The sequence below is a fragment of the Aethalodelphis obliquidens genome, unplaced genomic scaffold (assembly GCF_003676395.1).
Source record: "Aethalodelphis obliquidens isolate GAN/ISIS:26980383/991018 unplaced genomic scaffold, ASM367639v1 scaffold79, whole genome shotgun sequence".
Classification (NCBI taxonomy): domain Eukaryota; kingdom Metazoa; phylum Chordata; class Mammalia; order Artiodactyla; family Delphinidae; genus Aethalodelphis; species Aethalodelphis obliquidens.
Genome location: NW_020838023.1, coordinates 7,325,448 through 7,346,824, shown reverse-complemented (window position 1 = coordinate 7,346,824; position 21,377 = coordinate 7,325,448). Strand labels below are relative to the sequence as shown.

Below are 21,377 nucleotides of genomic sequence, written 5' to 3'. Positions count from 1 at the left end.
AATTCTTATCCTGAGCTCTTGACAGCCAAGTGGTCAAAAGTTGTTGGTATTGCTGTCTGCTTCCCCCCCACACACACTATCTCCCTATCCTATTTCCTTCATTTTGATGAGGAAGTACATTATGTTCCCACTTGACAGGAATCCTTTCTTGAGGTTAAGTTCCCAGCAACTGTGGAAGAGGACTTCAGAGAGACAGGAGTGGTTTTGCCAGTGGCCAAAACCAATACCCAGACCCCCTTCTTTGGCCTGGTGGCTTTGGTCATTTCCAATCAGACTGAAACCTAGGCCACAGCTAAGGGAGTGGCTAAAATAAAATGGAAGGAATATAGACTCTGATATGCAGGCTTTCCTCGGGTGGAAAGGAGAGAGGAGAGGGGCTGGGCTCCTTGTTGGGTCAAATGTCATTACTGGGACAGAGAGAAAGAAAGTGAAGGGGACCTTTTCAGAATAAAGCTAGATAAAATGTTAGAGTCTTTAAAATGTTATGTCAGGTTAAAAATAATATATATAAGCAATTTTACAAAAAGATTACTCTCCATTTTAGATTAAAATTGCTTATGATATTAATAAAAGTATTTTTCCAACTGTAATAAGGATGTATGTGTGTGTGTGTGTGTGTGTGTAATCCCTTCTTAAATTTTAACTTAATACTGTTCTACAGTCACATTGATCAGAGTTTACATATGGTCAGTTTTTTTTTTTTTTTACAATTTTTTAATTCATTTAAAAATTTTTAAAATTTATTTATTTATATTTTTGGCTGCATCGGGTCTTCGTTGCTGCACGCAGGCTTCCTCTAGTTGCGGTGAGCAGGGGCTACTCTTCGTTGAGGTGCGAGTGTTTCTCACTGCTGTGGCTTCTCTTGCTGTGGAGCACAGGCTCTAGGCGCGCGGGCTTCAGTAGTTGTGGCTCACGGGCTTAGCTGCTCCGTGGCAAGTGGGATCTTCCAGGACCAGGGATCAAACCTGTGTCCCCAGCATTGGCAGGCAGATTCTTAACCACTGTGCCACCAGGGAAGTCCTGTTTTGCTTTTTACTTGAAGTACAGTTGATTTACAACATTGTGTTAGTTTCAGGTGTACAGCAAAGTGATTCAGTTACACATTTTTTTTCAGATTCTTTTCCATTATAGGTTATTACAAGATATAGTTTTCTGTGCTATACAGAAAATCTTTATTGCTTATCTATTTTATATATTTATATTGGTGTGTATCTGTTAATCCCACACTCCTAATTTATCCTTTACCCTCCCTACCTCTTCCCTCTTTGGTAACCACAAGTCTGTTCTCTGTATTTGTGAGTCTGTTTCTTTTCTGTAAAGAATTTCATTTGTATTGTTTTTTAGATTCCACATATAAGTGATATCACATAATTTTTGTTTTTCTCTGACTTCCTTTGCTTAGTATGATAATCTCTGGGTCCAACTATGTTGCTGTAAATGGCAATATTCCATCCTTTTTTATGACTGAGTAATATTCCTGTGTGTGTGTGTGTGTGTGTGTGTGTGTGTGTGTGTGTGTACCACATCTTCTTTATCCATTCATCTGTCAGTGGACACTTAGGTTGCTTCCATGTCCTGGCTATTGTAAATAGTGCTGCTATGAACGTCAGTGTGCACGTATCTTTTCAAATTACAGTTTTCCTCTTTTCTGGGTATATGCTCAGGAGTGGGATTGTTGGGTCGTATGTTAATTCTATTTTTAGTTTTTTACGGAACCTCCATACTGTTCTCCATAGTGGCTGCACCAATTTATTCCCACCAACAGTGTAGGAGGGTTCCCTTTTCTCCACACCCTCTCCAGCACTTATTTGTAGACTTTTTGGTGATGGCCATTCTGACCAGTGTGAGGTGATACCTCACTGTAGTTTTACATATGGTCAGTTTTATACCTGATAATCACTCCATGGTGTCAACAGACTTCAGCTTGTTGATCCATTTCTGGCAGAAGCGGGGAGGAGGGAGCAGGGCGGAGGCAGCTAGAAAGAAGGAGCGTCTCCAAAGGACTATAGGCCAGAACACAAAAGACAACCCAGTCACACTGCCTGAGACAAACGTATCAGCAAAGAAAAACTGAGTTAAAGTGAGTGGCTAAGAATTGAGAGCCCTAAGTGGCAGGTGGGAGATTTTCTAGAGGAAGAACTAAGAGAGACCTCAGTGTGGCAAAGATGAAACGGCCGTGAGAATAATCGTCATAACTGCTCAAGGAGAGCCTGGGTCCCACACAGGAATCCCTGCCCAAACTCCCAGCCTCCCAGCTGAGAGAGGAGCTCCCTCAAGATTGACACAGGGTCAGAGCTAGAAAAAAGAGAATGGAGGCAGTTTGTCCTTAAAGGAGAACCTCTTAACTTTTTGCCCCCCCCACCCCCAATCTCCCCTTGAGGGCTGTGGTCAAGCTCATGTCCATCAGTAACCAGGAGTGAACACCACCATGCTTTTTGACCAGGAGAAGAATCAGCAGTCTGAACTGTCCATTCCACCCAGGAGATCCTGACATATTGTTCTTTTAATAAACTTGAGACCCCAGCCTCCAGGTCCCTCCAAAAATGACCACCGAAACCCAGCTGAGTCCTTAAATTACCATGTAAGGCCAGGAGACTGCATACTTTCATAAACTTCAACTGCACAGAGATTGTGTGCATGTGTTTTAAGGCTTCCTTGTGCCACTTTAACAAGGTCACATTTGGGCAAACTGAAGACCCTGTACTGCAGCAGCCACCGGCCCACAAGCTGTCAGAAGCAAGGCAGGAGTCGGTAGGGGCCCAGGCTACAGAGCCACAGTCTGTATCTAGAGGATCAGTTTCTGGACACCTGACAAAAGCTATACTGATGTCAACTGAGGAAAGAAATATTTACAGTTATGACACTGTTCACAAAAGACCTCTATTCTTTGCACATAACACCCTTCTTTTGGAAGATTACATAAGATGAGGCATCTCTCACTCCTTTCATACCTTCTAAAAGTCAAGCCTTTGTGTAGCTACAGACCTGTTGTCCTTCAACAAAACCAATACTATATTGTGTGCCAAAGTATTAGCCTGTGACTTTACCAAGGAAACCTGTTTCCTTCTGTTTGCATTGTGACAGCAGGCTGGCTGTGTCCGTTTTTCTTCCTGCTTTGGATTCAGCTATAATAAAAAGTAAAACAGAGCCAAAGCCTATCAGAGGGCACAGTAGGAAAATTCCAAGAAATTTTAAATCGAGAAAGGAAAAAGTTACAGTAGATAACAGCTGCTGATAAAGATGACACTTGAAATATTAATTATTGAAAGCAGATTATGGAAATATCCTACCCAATCTGTATTTTCTTCTATTCAGAGTATAAAATTTAGGAGCTGAGAACGATTAGGCTCATGGCAAATGCTTAAATATTGTCATCTAAAGCAACAGGGAAAATAATATCAAGTGAATTGATTTGGGGGGAGGATTAAATGAACTGAGAGCAGTAAAGGACAGCTTGTCTGTTGCTTTCGCCTGCCCAGCCTGCCTTGTGGTAACAGAACTTTCAAGAAAAAATTTTTTTTTTCTTTGGGTGGAACAATGACCCACCACCACTTGGTTAGTCTGTCAGTCAAAGGGCCCTGCCTATCCAGGGGACAAGAGGTGGGCATGTGACCCAGACTCAGCCAATCAGAGTTGTTCTCTAGAGTTTAGTCTCCGGAGAGAGGGCCAGCATAGGCAGAAAATAGCTAGCACTGGTTTCTTAGCTGTAGGTGTCTGAGAGGGATTGCCCTTCATCACTAGTTCCTCGCAACTGGATCCCCAAGAGCTGCTCCAGTTCTTCTCCAGGCAGCTTGGCTTTCCAGGGCTTTAACTATTAGTTCACTCTGCCATATATTTGAAGCAAATGATGATTGAGGCTGCTTATATTCAAAGAACTCTAGCTGGTGTAAACACCCAACGGTGTGCCTGGCAAATGGCAAATCCTCAGAAAGTGGTCACTACTGTCGTTCATTCATTCTACACATTTTTTACTGAATAGCTGATATATAAGTGCCAAGCCATGGGCGATACAGAGACAAGAAAACAAATCCTTTCTTTGTTTTGGCTGCACGGAGCAGCATGCAGGATCTAGATCCCAAACCAGGGACGGTACCAGTGCCCCCTGCCTTTGAAGCATGGAGTCCTCACCAATGGACCACCAGGAAGTTCCCAGAAAACAGATTATCTGTCTTCAAAGCACTTATATTCCAGCTAAGGGTAAAGAAACACTAAGATACTGGGTACCACCTGTAATGGAAAAATCTTCATTTTGTTGGTGACAAGGAGTTACCAAAAGCAAAAGCAGGAGAGGATAGTCTTGATAGGGAAGAAGAAAGGGCAGGTAAGCAAGGGTAGGGTGCCATTGACAAAGACTCTCTCCTTTCCAGACTTCAGTCAGGTTTCTCTGAGCCCTCATTTCCATTTCTTTTAAAAAATATTTTTATTTATTTATTTGGCTGCTTGGGTCTTAGTTACGGCACGTGGGATCCTTCGTTGCAGCGCGTGGGCTCTTCCTTGAGGTGTGTAGGCTTCTCTCCAGTTGTGGCGCTAGGGCTCTAGAGTGCGCGGGCTCAGTAGTTGCAGAGCACTGGCTAGTTGCCCCTTGGCATGTGGGATCTTAGTTCCCCGACCAGGGTGGAACCCAAGTTCCCTGCACTGAAAGGCAGATTCTTAACCACTGGACCACCAGGGAAGTCCCTGAGCCCTCATTTCTACTAGGCCTTGACATTGGCCCCTATCCTGTGGTAACAGAACTTTCAAAAAAAAATTTTTTTTGGTGGAAGAATGCCCCTCCCTGACTTGGCGAGTCTGTCAGTCAAAGGGCCCTGCTCATCCAGGGTCAGGAGGTAGGCATGTGACTCAGCCAGATTTGACCTACCCAGCCCAGCCTTAGCAAAGAATCCTGCTAAGTTAGGATCCCCCAAATCGTGATACCTGATCACTCTTATTATTTTACCAAGTTCCTCATCCTCCATCTTTGACGTCTAAGTCCCTGGCCTCAAAATCCCCCTGCCCTTGGTGTCTCCCATTAATAAATTTCCATCCACTGACCCCCTCACCCTGTTCCATGGCTATAAATCCCCACTTGTCCTTGCTGTTCTTGGAGTTGAGCCCCATCTCCCTCCCTTGCTACAATACTCCTATTGCACTAGTCTTAAAGTCTTCCTTACCATTTTAACAAGTGTCAGAATAACTTTTTTCTGTAATATCATATGGTCCTGGGCAAGTTGCAAACTCCTCAATCATCAGTGCCTTTGTTCTTCCTTCCTCCCATCCTTCCTTCCCTCCCTCTCTTCTTCTTTGGCTACGCTATTCCAGGCTGGGCCGAACTCTGTCAAGTGCTCTCAATTACTGAGAAGATGGGGTTAATTCCTGTCTGGATCTGGCATCTAACTTCCTTTGCAGAAGATCCCAAATTCTCTCTTCGTGGCTACCAGGGAGAATGTCTCAGCTACTGTCTTCCACTGGAGAATGCGATCACCAAAACTACCCTCGAGCAGCTGGGAGGATTAAAAATATAATACATGGAAAACTGCTTTGTGTGTTGCAAAATTTATATAATTATATTTTTCAAAAACAAAAGAAAAAGAAAGAGGGCTTGATGAAGTGTTGAAATTGTTAAAATGCTCTGACTAAATCTTTAAAAGAGGAAATTATACGCCTGGACACAGCAGCGGTAGCCTGATTATCCAGGGTCAGCTGCTGCAGCTGTGAGCAATTTACCCACGTGACTCTGCTGTCTGTTACCCTCCATTTAAGGAAAAGATAGCTGGAGAGCAGCTCAGCAGTTGAGGGAGATATTTACGTGAGTAAAGAAATGTGTTCATCGCATTGGCAAAGGTCACACAAAAATCTCAAGGTACTCAGTCATTGCGAAAAAGGAATCTTGTAATATTTTATGAGCTAACAATGATTATAGTTGCAATATCTGACAGGCTGTGTGAGCTGATGCAATAAAAGTTGAGAATTTTTTTCCTAGTTTAGGGAAGCTTATAATTAGCATCCAATCTTCTTTACTGATTAAGAGCCAGATTGCCTTGATGTGAATCTTGAATCTACCATTTACTAGCTCTTGTCTTCAGCAAGTTACTTAACCTCATTTTAAGAATGAGAATTATTATGATACCTAACTCATAGAGTTATTTAAAGGAGTAAATGTAGAGTGATTAGAACAGTTTCTGGCATATAGTAGGGACTCTGTACATTTTAATTGTTATTTAGAATTGATCAGATCAAGTACAATAGCTGGCATTTGAGAGCCATAGAGGTAGACTCTGCTAAAAGCTTTTGCCCACCTTTATCGTTTAATTCTCACAGCAGCTCTGGGCAGGAAAGAGTTACCATAGCAGCCTTGAAACAGAAAAGCCTGCTTGTGGGGCTGGCCCGTGGCTAGCTTCTGGGAACTTGGCTTTTGAAAGGTTCTCTGAGTTACCGTCTGATAAGGCAACTTTGCTTTACCTGGGACACTGAATTCTGCTGCACCAGCCTGCCCAAATTGTTTGCACAAACACTGCAATTAATGGAGAATACGTGCTTTCCTTTTGAGAGTCTGGAAGGCACGGAGTATACCATGTGTATACTGTGGCTGGAAGGCACGGAGTATACTGTGGCCGTCTGGGCAGGCAGAGTATACCTCTATGAGCAGCCCCCAATAAAAATCTTGCCCTCTGAGTTTCAAGTGGGTTTCCCTGGGCAGAGATATTGTACACGTGTTACTGCATGTCCCTGCTGGAAGAAGGAACCAGTTCTGCCTGGCCCTGGAAGGGAGAACAGAGGAATCCTGCACCTGGATTTCTCCAGACAACACCCAATGTGTCTTTTTCCCTTGCTGATCCTTCTCTGTGTCTTTTTAAGATTAAAAAATCTTAGCCACGAGTCCAATCATATGTTGAGTCTTTCTAGTACATGTGGGTAGTCCTAGGATTTCAAAAAGCAAAACCAAAAACCCAATGAACCAACCAAACATAACTCTCAAAGGTATATAATATGACTTTAATTTAATAAATTTTAAAACCTGAGGAATGGAAGAGTTGAGGTGTCGACAAGGTCACACAGTAGGTGAAGGAGATGGGATGTAAATCCTGCCTGTTTCCCTCCAAAGACCACGTTCATTCCACAGTGCCCGGCAAGCCACACCCGATTACATACATCCTGGACCAACGGAAACTCCTTTCTAAGGCACAATGCCTAGTAGCTACCGGTTAGCTATGCAACCTTGAAAAAATATCTTAAAGGCTTTGAATTCAAGAATTCTTCACTGTAAAACTGTAATAATGATAATAATATCATTATATATATATATATATATATATATATACACACACATATACATTTGCATGCAAGTTAATTACTCAGCTAACAAGTTCTGTCCTGATTACAGAGCACCATTAACCATTCAGAAATGAAGCTGGTTAGGATTTCATAAGTGGGCTTGATTTTTATGCCTACTGGTTTCAAGCTAGGGAACCACTTTTATCCAGCAACCTTTTGCTCAAAGCCTAGAGGCTGACTTTCTTTAATGTTTAACTTATGAAATTAATTATTAGCTGGACAATTCAGAGCTCTGCTTAAGATACTAGCTGGTATTTATCATTAACTCTAACGTACACATATGTGGTGGCCATGTTTTCATAACTCAAAGTTAGAATCTGTGATCTAGCAATGAGTTGCTGGGAAACTGGAACTCCCTTGGAAACTCTGACTCTGTATATAGAGAATATTCAATCCTCCTAAAACCATGGAAAACAAATTTCCGTGGATAAGATTTGCTAACAATAATTCCTTATTTTGTCCTTTACATCACAACGTTATGGCATTTATGTTTAAAGCATTATAAAATTACACTGTAGGGGCTTCCCCGGTGGCGCAGTGGTTAAGAATCTGCCTGCCAATGCAGGGGACACGGGTTCAAGCCCTGGTCCAGGAAGATCCCACATGCCACGGAGCAACTATGCCTGTGCGTCACAACTACTGAGCCTGCGCTCTAGAGCCCACATGCCACAACCACTGAAGCCCGTGCGCTTAGAGCCTGTGCTCCGCAACAAGAGAAGCCACCGCAATGAGAAGCCCGCGCAGCGCAACGAAGAGTAGCCCCCGCTCGCTGCAACTAGAGAAAGCCTGCACAGCAACGAAGACCCAACGCAGCCAAAAAAATAATAATAATTACACTGTAATTGAGGTATAATTACTCACTCTTTGGAAATCATTTGGAAACAATTTGTGGCATCCTCTATTTTCTCTCTGAAGTTGAGATGTACATTATCACTCAGTATACGGTAGTATAAAATTCTGGTTTTCTCTAGAGTTTGGTATCACCAAGTTTTCTGTCTGGAGCAAAGATGACAGCGTTAACTCTAACCCAAACACAACATTTTTCATGGTGGAAAGCACCAGTCACTCCAACCAATTCTGAGTTCACACTTATTAGCGATAATATCCATTTGGACACTACCACCTGAGTGGCCTCATACAAATTACTTAACCTACTGGTGCCTTGGTTTCCTTATCTGTAAAATGGAGATAATAAAAATACCTGCCCTGTAATTAATGGTTACTATTTCGTACACTTTAAAAAAATTTGTTAAGAGAGTTGATCTCATGTTAGGTGTTCTTACCACAATAAGATAAATTTAACAACAACAAAAATTAGAATATCTGACTCAAAGAGTATAAGAGGTTTCAATAAGTTAATGTGTAAAATCTCTAGGACAGTGCGTGGCACATGGTATAAAATAAATAACCAATAAATAAACTATATCCTACAACTTCAATTGCTCTCTAATTGCTTCTATATCCGTTTTATAATCTCTACAAGACTATAAGCTGTTTAAGGCCAGGAACCATACTGGTATTTTACAATTCTATCCACCTTCCAAACCTCAATCAATAGCCCAGCAGGAAACATATCAGACCGTCAATAAACAGTTGTAAGCGCCATTGTGGCAACATCAGTTAGGAGAAAACACCCCAAAATAACTGAGTGGCTTGAGTGCCTTGCAAACCAATGCTTCTAGATCAGGGGCTTTTCAAAATATTTGACCACAATGCAGAGTACTAATTTTTATGTTACAAATCAGTGCACACATGACTATGGTCATATGTTTATATCGTATATATCTAACTGAAATAAATGTTTTGTAAAACAATCCTTGACCTTATTACATAAACTATGCTCTGAAATTTTCTATTCTAGCTAAATCCAATCCACTGCATCTCAAACTTTCAAAGTGCTTTCGAATCACTCGGGGTTATGCAAAAATGTAGATCAGATTCAGTGGGATCAGAGATTCTGCATTTCTATCATGTTCCCAGGTGACACTGTGGGTCCATGGACCACACTTTAAGTACTAAGAGTCTAGTCTAGTCTATGAAAAAAAGTTTTTTTCTTAGTAGTTCTTTTTTTAAAAAAATTTTATTGAAGTATGGTTGATTTACAATGTTGTATTAATTTCTGCTGTACAGCAAAGTGACAGTTATACATTCTTTTTCATATTCTTTTCCATTATGGTTTATCACAGGATACTGAATATAGTTCCCTGTCCTAAAAAAAATGTTTTTAACGCTGGGGGAATGACTCCCTAAACTTATTTCACTAAACCCACTAAAGGCTTGCAATCTGCAGTTTGTGAAACACTGCTCCCAATAATTTCAAAAGTTTCTTTCAAATAATTCCATTATTATCTCCCTAACACTGGGATAGAAATTCTAGGCCTGTGTAGAAGTGGAGGTAGGAGGGTTTACAGTAAGAATGATTCAAGTTATTACCTTTCATATTGACTCCTAGGCTGAAATGCTTATCTGGTTCTCAGCCCTTTCCTCACTGTTCTAAGCCTACACCTTGCAGCTATATTAGTAAATTGACTGAGCACTTATTAAGAGCAAGGCACTGAGCCAAGTGCTTTATATCTACCACCTGTACTCCTACAACCAACCTATGCAGGTATGCCCATTTTACAGATGAGAGCAGGTAAGTAGCTAATCACTGGTGGAGTTGGGATTCCAGAGCCTATGTTCTTGCAATAGGCAGCCTCATAAGAACTGAGATGGCTCCAGTGATCCTTGCCTCCTGGTTAGCACACACATAGTCCTCTCATACTCAACAGGACTGACCTGGTAACCAATAGAGTATTGAAGAAACAACAGTGTGTGACTCCAAGGCTCAGTTAAAAGACACTGTAGCTTCTCTCTTGCATTCTCTTGGATCACTCCCTCTGCAAGAAGCTAGGCTGCCATGTCATGAGAATTCTCAGGCAGCCTTATGAAGAAGTCCATAGAGCAATGGACAGAAGCTTCCTGCCAACAGCCCGCACCAGCACTTCTATGGTAGGCACAGAAGTGAGCCACTGTGAGAGCAAATCCTCCAGGCTATCAAACTGTCAGATGACTGTAATCCCAGCCAATGTCTTGACTGCAACCTCATAAGAGACCTCCAAGCCAAACCACCCACTAAGCTCCTCCCAAATTCCTGAGCCACAAAAGCTATGTGAGATCATAAACATTTATTATTATTTTATACCATTAAGTTTTAGAGTAATTTCTTATGTAGCAACAGATAACAAATAGAGTTCCTGAACAGTACATTATATTGCATTATGATTCAGCTCTAAAAAGAAACGTGAAAATCTGAAGACCTTTGGATACTTCTTCAGTGTGGCAGCTTGAACCATGGTTCAGCGAATTTTCATTCTCCCAATGCGACCAACCTTGCGAGAGCCATCTACTTCCCATCCAGACTTGACCAGATGACCTGCTATAGCCAGCTGGACATGAAGCTGTAATGTTAAATCACACCCAAGCAGAAGTGTTTGGAGACGCTGCAAGAATCTGCCTGCCTTCTCTAGCTTCTGCCCTCATCTGTCAAAACAATAGAGTCCAGAGAGTGGATGCTCCTTTACTCTGAGTCCCAGAATGAGAAGGCATGAAACACATAGCTGAATGTGACCCCCAGTTTGGAGACAAGCCAAGCGGAGCCCAAGCAGAGGCACAGTTGACTTACAGAGCCATGACTGAGAAATAAAAGCCTGTAGTCGTAGCACAAGATTTTAGGGTTTAGCAAAAGCTGACCATACACTCACCGTGCTGTATGATGCTGTGCTCCATAAGCCGGTGGCAGAGCTGTTCCGCCTCTTTCCTTGTGGTGGCCTCACCCTCCTGAACCAGCCAATCCAGGAATTCAGACGCCATGAAGGTGCGCTCGTACTTGACCCCTTCCTCTTCCCTGGGCTGCAGGAGTGTGTTTTCAGGGCTCATCAGCCTGGAGGAAGATAGTGAAAAAATAAATAAATAAATAAACCTACACTTACCAGTGGGGAGAGGGAAGAGAGGAGGGGAAAGATAGGGTTGGGGGTTAAGAGGTACAAATCACCACGTACAAAATAAACAAGCTACAAGGATATATTGTCCAGCACAGGGAATACAGACAATATTTTATAATAACTTTACATAGAGTATAATCTATAAAAATTTGGAATCACTATGGTGTATACTTAAAACTAATATTGTAAGTCAACTATACTTCAATTTAAAAAAAAAAAAGAAAGAAAGAAAGAAAAAGAAACCTACACAAAAGGAAAATTACTCATTTGAAATCCCACATCCTAGGCTTCTGTGAAGTATCACCGCAAGGTTGTCAGACAGACAGATGTGGCTGTCATGTGTTGCCCCAAATGCAATTGTCAAGAGAAGGATCTGCTTCAGAAGTGAATAAGATGCATTTTTTCCTGGTGATTAGAAAAAAACTGAAAAAGCAATCCAAAACTCTAGCTTTAGCAAACTGTATTCAGTTTAGCCATCTTGAGAGGGAGTTCCTGACCAAACGCCACCCTACTTTCCTAAAAAACTCTCGTATTTCTTTCCTAAAGGCATTTTTCCTTTTCCCAAGTCATTGGGCTAATAAGAAGATGACTTGCTATGGACTGAATGTTTGTGTCTTCCCCAAATTCACATAGTTGTTAGGGGAACCACTGATTGAAACCACCCACCCTAGCCAGGCTGGATAGTAGCCACTTGCATTAGTCATCTAACAACAGGAGGTCCTGGTAAGGAACGCGGAACTAACAAGCTACCACCAACTGGAAGAATTCAGGAAAGGTCAGGAGGAGAGAGGAGACGCCAGTCCACATGTCCTCCCAACCTCCCAGAATCCTCCTCGCTGGAATCCATCTTGGCTGAGTGATGCAAGCGCTACCAGGAAGGACCCTGAGTCAGAATGATTGGCCAGAGATAACCCAGAAACTAACCCCATTCCCATAAAACCCGAGACTGCGAGCCACGTGGCAGAGCAGTCCTCCTGGGTTCCCTTCCCCTCCTGCTCTCCCCCCGGGCGCCCCTTCCCAATACAGTCTCTTGCACTGTCAGCACGTGTGTCTCCTCGGACAATTCATTTCCAAGCGTTAGACAAGAGCCCACTCTCGGGCCCTGGAAGGGGTCCCTTCCTGCAACACAAGGACTAGGGGTGGGAAAGATCTTGGGATATGTGAGGGTGTGAAAGGAAATAGGTGTGCCCTGACATAATGGGGGGGTTGGTAGGGAACAGGTCAGCAGATCCCATGGCCCCACTGAGGATTCTATTCTAAGTGCAATGGAAAATAATTGAGAAGTCTCAAGCAGAAGTAGGACAGGATCCGATCTAAGAGTTCAGTATATTGGCAACAACTACATAGTATGCTCTAAATGTATTTCCACGTAAAATACATCTGATACGAGAGGGTCCACCTATTAGGCTCTCTAGGGCCCTAGAAGGGGCCCCCCTTTCTGCAACATATTGAAACACTAAAGACCAACGTGATAGAATTTGGAGATGGGGCTTTTGAGAGGTGATTATTTCATGAGGGTGGAGCCCTACTGGGGAGGAAGAAGTTTTCCTCTACCCTTTTAGTTTCTTCTGGCTGGTCTAAGAAGTAGATTGACATAAGACTGATTAACAGGAGAAAATCATACAAAAATTTAATAAAATGTACAGGGGAGAGACCCAGGGAAACTGAGTAACTCACCAAAATGGCCAAAACCCTCACTTTATTTTTTTAACATCTTTATTGGAATATAATTGCTTTACAATGGTGTGCTAGTTTCCGCTGTATAACAAAGTGAATCAGCTATATGCATACATATATCCCCATATCTCCTCCCTCTTGCGTCTCCCTCCCACTCTCGCTATCCCACCCCTCTAGGTGGTCACAAAGCACGGAGCTGATGTCCCTGTGTTATGCAGCTGCTTCCCACTAGCTATCTAATTTACATTTGGTAGTGTATATATGTCCATGACACTCTCTCACTTCCTCCCAGCTTACCCTTCCCTCTCGCCATGTCCTGAAGTCCATTCCCTACGTCTGCGTCTTTATTCCTGTCCTGCCCCTAGGTTCTTCAGAACGATTTCTTTTTTTAAATTTTAGATTCCATATATATGTGTTAGCATACGGTATTTGTTTTTGTCTTTCTGACTTACTTCACTCTGTATGACAGACTCTAAGTCCATCCACCTCACTACAAATAACTCAATTTCATTTCTTTTTACGGCTGAGTAATATTCCATTGTATATGTGTGCCACATCTTCTTTATCCATTCATCTGTTGATGGACACTTAGGTTGCTTCCATGTCCTGGCTATTGTAAATAGAGCTGCAATGAACATTGTGGTACATGACTCTTTTTGAATTATGGTTTTCTCCAGGTATATGCCCAGTAGTGGGATTGCTGGGTCATATAGTAGTTCTATTTGTAGTTTTTTGAGGAACCTCCATACTGTTCTCCATACTGGCTGTACCAATTTACATTCCCACCAACAGTGCAAGAGGGTTCCCTTTTCTCCACACCCTCTCCAGCATTTACTGTTTGTAGATTTTTTGATGATGGCCATTCTGACCAGTGTGAGGTGATACCTCATTGTAGTTATGATTTGCATTTCTCTAATGATTAGCAATGAGCATCCTTTCATGTGTTTGATGGCCATCTGTATATCTTCTTTGGAGCAATGTCTACTTAGGTCTTCTGCCCATTTTTGGTTAGGGTTGTTTGTTTTTTTGATATTGAGCTGCATGGGCTGCTTGTAAATTTCGGAGATTAATCCTTTGTCCGTTGCTTTTTCATCTGCAAATATTTTCTCCCATTCTGAGGGTTGTCTTTTTGTCTTGTTTAAGGTTTCCTTTGCTGTGCAAAAGCTTTGAAGTTTCATTAGGTCCCATTTGTTTATTTTTGTTTTTATTTCCCTTTCTCCAGGAGGTGGGTCAAAAAGGATCTTGCTGTGATGTATGTCAGAGAGTCAAAACCCTCACTCTAAATACTACCTTCAGGTAAAGACAAAAGAGGATGTTGGGGTAGTGGTTCAGGACTTCAAAGGGGAGGAAGGCAATTCACATGGAGATGTAAAGGCAACTGTTTGGTAAATAAATGTTTGTTGTGTCATGCAGAGACAATGGGACACAGAGGGAAATTTTAACAGACTTCCCAGGTTTCTCCTTGCCTACACACCTAGCTCAAACTATAGTTATCTATGTTGATAGCTCCCCTCCTGGAACAGGTCCTCTATCTAAAATTTTTTAGGCAGTTAGGTCACAGGTCAAAGGTTCTTCCAGAATCTTTCGGGCCTTGATTGTTTTCAGCTCGAAGTAATCCACACACCAAAGAGACATTTTGGGGTGGCAAACTTTGTTCCCCTACAGACCCACGATGAGATTACTGTCCTTATAAGAAGGGACAGAAGAGAACTTGCTTCCTGTTTCTCTCTTGTGACGGTAATACAATGAGCAGACCTCTGCAAACTAAGGTGCCTTACCATACACCAGGTCTGCTGGCGCCTTGTTCTTGGACTCCCCAGCCTCCAGACTGTGAGAAGTGAGGGTCTATCGTATAAGCCATCCAGTCTATAGTATTTTTGTTAAAGCAGCCTGAACTAAGACAACTACATAAGTCACTCCTTTACCACCCCCCTAGCCCCACGTATCCTGTCTCACACCTACCTTCCCATGCACTCTTCACTCCTCTAGCTTCTGCCTTTACTACTAGGGGCACAAGCATTCTCCCTCGTGTCCATATACGATGGACATCTTGTAGGTCCCCCATGTGGTTGACATTAATAGCATCAGATGCTATTGAGCACTCCCCTCAGTTAGAAGGACGTCACACACTATACTGCTTTCCCTCTGTCCCTACCTTTTCTCAGTGACCATTGTGGGTTACCGTCACTTCATCTCCATGGACTTTGAAGGCTGGAATCCCTTGAGATTCATTTCCCCAAATATCTCTCTTCTCTCGTCTCTCAGGCAAGTTCTTATATCCCCATGGCTTCAACTACCATCCATGCCCCAAGGATTCTCAGATTTATATGCTTAGACCAGGGCTATATTCCCAACCCCAGACCTTTGTATCCACATGGACATCCCAAAGACACCTCAAAATCAACAAGCCCAAAACTGAATTCAGGTTCTTCCCTCCAAATCTGAGGTCCTGTGCCTGTGAGAGCTTCCACCATGCAGCCTGAAAACAAGGCTTCATCCATAATGCCTTCATCTTCCTCAACCCAGTCTATCAGTCTGAACTGTGGTTTTTACCTCCCAGATAGCTCTCATATATGTCTAAGTCTTCCCATCTTTGGCACTGCCACTGCCTTGGCCCAAAATACCAACACCTTTAACCTAGACAATTACATTGGTTTCTTAATTGGACTATACTATGCACCCACTCTTGTTCTCAACCCAACCTCAAGCACCCAAGACCAGACACAGCAATTAAAATGATCTTTTAAAAATTTGAAACTGAAAATGTCCTGCCCCTGTTGAAGATACACTTTAATGGCTTCTCATTGCTTTTAGGCTAAAGACCAAAACCCTTTATATGGCCTATAATGCATGAATGGCCCTGACCCCGTCCCCTTTGGAACATTCTCACCTCTGGCCCCTGTGTGCTCCAGAGAGGCTGGGCTTCTTTCAGTTCAAACATATCATGCCCATCTACCACAGGGCCTTTGAATATGTCATTCCCAAACCTGGAACATTCCTCCTCACTTCTCTGGACTATTCCTCTACTCCTCAAGCCTACTTAACTCCTTATCCTTTGCATTTCAATCATTATCAGATCTCCATTGCTCCCTATACAGTCTACGTAATTATCAGATTAAAGACTACCTTCCCTACTCAACTATAAGCTCCAACAGGATAGATAGAGTCCATGTTTGTCCACAAAACGTTGTACAATGAAATCAGAACCTCATAAAATGTCACAATCATTGTATCATCTTCCTTTAGAACTGTTCCTGATGAGTTCTTGTCTTCTATATGAAAGTTCATTTCTCTCTTTTAAAAACATTCAGGTCTTCTCAAACTAACAACAGTATGCAACACAAATTGTACCATTTCATTCTAGAGCAGGAGGAAACCTTAGAGATTATTACGATACAACCCCCTCTTCATCCACATGAGAAAAATGTAATTCTCATCCAAAGGAGAAAAAGTGAATGACAGCATTCAGTGCTGCAGGGAGGAAACTTGCTCAGGGTCATACAAATGAGAGCACTTTACACGTTTATAAATCATATCATTTGTGGGTAACTGAACCTGCATACCTCAATGTCCACTCATATGATGTTCATTTTCAGTGCTTTCAGACTTAGAGCCCAATCCTGCTGTGGAAAGAATATTCAACTAGGAATTTGAAGATTTAAGTTTTATTCAGAATGGGTCACTTGGTAGCTATGAGATGAAAAGCAAGCCACTTTTCTTTTTATAACCTTCCTTTTTCTCAAGAGTATAATGATAGCTTCACCCATCTGTTGTGAATGATAGAGTGAGTATGAATGAAACAACTTAACAATACAAAAGACAATGTATATACAAAGCGTTAAACTTAACTAATCGTGGTGCGTTCCTCAGGGCGTGATGAATTTGTGCCAGTATTCATCACAGGGACTCCTCTGGAGTGGGACACCTCCACTCTTCCCAGAATCTTCAGAGTTCTACTAGTTGGAAGCCATAGAAGGAGCACAGCCTTGGGAAGTAGGACACCTGGGACTCAAATACAACTCTGCCACAAACTAATGACATGATTTTTCACTACTTCAAGTGTCCCCAAACTCATATTAAATGAGGAAGATAATACATGTTCTACTGCCTTCGCTGGACTGCTATCATTAAAAACTTTTATTAGAAAGTTCTAAGAATGTAAGTGTATGCTTTTATATTTAAGAGTATTTACACTAAACTGATAAGAACAGATACCATACTTGATCTTAGCCAAAAATCCAAGAAGTAATTAAGAGTATTTATAAAAGCTTTTCGCATATAACTGAACTTATTAAAAACCTTATTCAGTTTGTAACAGAACTCACTTTAAAATCTTATTGGCAGGGGAGTGATAAATTAGAACTTGGGATTAACATATACAATCTACTATATATAAAATAGGTAACAAGGACCTATTGTATAGCACAGGGAACTCTACTCAATATCTTGTAATAACCTATAATGGAAAAGAATCTGAAAAAGAATATGTGTATATATATACACATATATGTATATATATATGTATATATATATATACACACACATATATATATACATGTATGACTGAATCACTTTGCTGTACACTTGAAACCAACATAGCACTGTAAATTAACTATACTTCAATTAAACAAATTAAATCTGCAAAAAAAATATTATTTAGACCTCTTCCTAAGTAAACCCTCTTCTGGACTTTAATCCATCCTTAGAAATAGCTACTAGGCTGCTTTCAGAGGCTTAGTAGCAGCTGAGTTGGTATGAGCCATAAGAATTAGACTTAATATAATAATGACCAGGCCCTTCTTAGAAGATGGAAGGGACAACTGCCACATATACCTCAACACAAGGGGCAGAACCCTGACGTCCCACAGGAGACTATGTGCCATGATGGCCGCAACAGCTCCCGAGGCTTCTTTCCAACTGACTTCACTGCTTCTCCCATCAAGAGGTTGAGTCTATTTCCCCTTCCCTTGAACCTGGGCTGCCTTTGTGAATTCCACTACCCAAGCAAATGCAACAGAAGCAACATTATTTGACTCCCAAAGCAAGGCTTTAGGAGGCCTTGCAACTTCCACCGTTGTCCCCTTGGAATGCCATACTGAGACCGCGGTGTAAGGAAGCAAGTGCAGCCTGTTGGAGGTGAAGAGGCCACAGGCCCAGGCGACAGCCAGCACCAACTCTCAGACATGAGAATGAGGCCATCTTGGACGTTCCAGCTCAGCTGACCCTCCGGCAACCGTATGAATGAGCCCAGGTGAAACCAGTACAGGAATCGCCTTGCAAGCCACAGAATCAGGAGAAATAATATATCACTGTTGTTTTAAACTAGTCAGTTTTAAGGCGATTTGTTTTGTAGGAATAGATAACTAGAATATATTCACATCAATGAGAAATGGCAAAAAAGATGTGAAACCCACAAAGAGGAACATGTCACATCAGTTGGACAGTACTGAAAGAACAGTGAATAAATACTGGAAGGTCCTGGAAATAAACTGTATAAAATAAAGCCACATGGAGTTAGACCTGGGAGCCTGCATCAGTGATAGGAATCTAGAAAACAAAGTGCCTAAATAAGGAATACTACCATTTCCTCATTTCTTTTCACCCTCAAATAAGGTATTTTATCTTATTTTATTTATTTATTATTATTATTATTTTTGGTCGCTCCGAGCAGCATGTGAGATCTTAGTTCCACAACCAAGGATGGAACCCATGCCCCCTGCACTGGAAGCGCAGAGTCTTAACCACTGGACCGCCAGGGAAGCCCCCAAATAAGGTATTTTAGAGTGAAGATGAGCTTCCTCAGTTTTCCAGTTTTAGTTGTTATTTCTCTAAGAAATCTCCCATCCCACAAATCTAGACAACGTGCCACTTCTAAGAGCTCCCAGAGTCCCTGAAAGGCCTTCTCAGAGCCCTGGGGAAATGGCCTGCTCACTTAACTATAAGCTTTTTGAGACCAGGATCCCTGTCTATGTGGTTGACAGCTGCTTCCTAGTACAGTAGGTCCGAGAAAAGTATTTTCTGAATGATAAATGAAGCTCATTTCTCTGCATTCCCCTGCTACACATCATTATCCAAGAGTATATAAAAAATGACCCCCTTAGAATTCCCTGGTGGTCCAGTGATTAGGACTCCATGTTTCCACTGCAGGAGGCATGAGTTCGATCCCTGGTCAGGGAACTAAGATCCTACATGCTGCAGAGTGGCCAAAAAAAAAATAAAAGGCCCCCTTAGAATGACCCTGTGTGGAGACAAGATGAATCAAGAGTTTCTGCCCTGGGGCGTCCCTGGTGGCACAGTGGTTGAGAGTCCGCCTGCCGATGGAGGGGACGCGGGTTCGTGTCCCGGTCCGGGAGGATCACATGCCGCAGAGCGGCTGGGCCCGTGAGCCATGGCCGCTGTGCCTGCGCGTCCGGAGCCTGTGCTCAGCAACGGGAGAGGCCATAACAGTGAGAGGCCCGCGAACCGCAAAAAAAAAAAAAAGTTTCTGCCCTACTGATACTCCATTTAAGATACAGACACGAACGCCTGGCCTTCCCTTCTGTTGTCAAACCACTCTGTCCCTTCCAGCTTAGCAATTTTCCTTTCAGGGTGTGGGGAGGACAAGTGGATAGCGGTTTATTTGTGTCACTTCTTGAAACCAGAAAAATGACCTGCCAGCCCTCTAGAGCTCCTGCTAAGTAACTCCTGGCCTCTGGACAAACGGCTGGTTAGCTGCTGCTGCCAATGTGAGCTTTAGACAAGAGACCAGTTGGCAGGCCTGCCTGGATCGGCTCAGCTAGTTATTTAAAACATGCTCCACAACCCTTAGCTCTTCCTTATTTCATTTTCCCTTAAAATCAAGCATAATACTATTCCTATCCAGATTCCTCTCCTTAGGACAAAGGCTTGCCTGGGACTGATTTTAGTATCAATATGTAGTCACAGTGTTAAAACAATAATTTGACTCACTACTCGGTCCAATGATCTCTTGCTATGTAACAAGCTGCCCCAAAACTTGGTGGCTTAAAACAACCACCATTTATGGGAATGTATTTAAATTGGTGCAGCCAGTATGGAAAACAGTATGGAGGTCCCTCAAAAGACTAAAAAGAGAGTTGCCATAAGATCCAGCAATCCCACTCCTGGGCATATATTCAGACAAAAGTATAATTGAAAAAGATACATGCACCCTTATGTTCTTTAATTTTTTTTTGGCCACACTGCACAGCATGTGGGATCCTAGTTCCCCAACCATGGATCGAACCTGGCGCCCTGCAGTGGAAGCACAGAGTCCTAACCACTAAACCACCAGGGAAGTCCCACCCCTATGTTCTTAGCAGCACTATTTACAATAGCCAAGACAAGGAAACAATCTAAATGTCCAGTGACAGATGAATGGATAAAGAAGATGTGGTACATATATATGCAATGGAATACAACTCAGCCATGAAAAAGAATGAAATAGGGGCTTCCCTGGTGGCGCAGTGGTTGAGAGTCCGCCTGCCGATGCAGGGGACGCGGGTTCGTTCCCCGGTCCGGGAAGATCCCACATGCCGCAGAGCGGCTGGTCCCGCGAGCCATGGCCGCTGAGCCTGCGCGTCCGGAGGCTGTGCTCCACAATGGGAGAGGCCACAACAGTGAGAGGCCCGCGAACCGCAAAAAAAAAAAAAAAAAAGAATGAAATAACATTTGCAGCAACATGGATGGACCTAGAGATCATTATACTAAGTGAAGATACTAAGTGAAGTAAGTCAGAAAGAGAAAGACAAATACCTTATGATATCACTTATATGTGGAATCTAAAATATGACACAAATGAACTTATTTACAAAACAGAAACAGACTTCACACACATAGAGAACAGACTTGTGGTTGCCAAGGGTAGGGGAGGCTGTGTGGAAGGGATGGATTGGGAGTTTGGGATGAGCAGATGCAAACTATTATATGTTTGTATAACTGAATCACTTTGCTTTACATCAGAAACTAATACAACACTGTAAACCAACTATAATTTAATAAAACAAATTTTTAAAAAAAGCCCAACCACCATTTAATCATATCTTAGTATTCTGTGGGTTGCCTGGGGCTCAACTGGGCAGTTCCTCTGCCACCTTTGCTTGGGATCATTCATGCAGTTGCAGGCAGACAGTGGGCCAGGGCTGGATGTCTGGCCCTGCGGTGCTCCTAAGTCAGTACAGCCTTTCCTTCCCATGAGACAGCCTGGACATTGAGATACAGAGCTCAAGAGGAAAGAAGCAGATACTGCCAGAATTTTTTTAGACTTTTATTAGCATATATTAAGATATTAATAATAATAATAATACAATATTATTAATATATATCCACTTACCAGACAACTAACCCATTTAACATGTAAAATGCAATGGTTTTCGGTATATACAGCGAGTTGTACAAACATCCCTACCA

The 21,377-nt window shown here is 42.3% G+C and overlaps 1 protein-coding gene across 3 annotated transcripts in view; it reads right to left on the bottom strand.

Annotated features, from left to right (window-relative positions):
- Nucleotides 1-21,377, bottom strand: part of DEPTOR (DEP domain containing MTOR interacting protein) — a 142,963-nt gene that overhangs the window by 64,771 nt on the left and 56,815 nt on the right. For all 3 annotated transcript variants that reach the window (XM_027092560.1, XM_027092561.1, XM_027092559.1), the window contains exon 4: nucleotides 11,055-11,233. In XM_027092560.1, coding sequence (XP_026948361.1) covers nucleotides 11,055-11,233 — 179 coding nt within the window. The remainder of the gene's footprint in view (nucleotides 1-11,054; nucleotides 11,234-21,377) is intronic.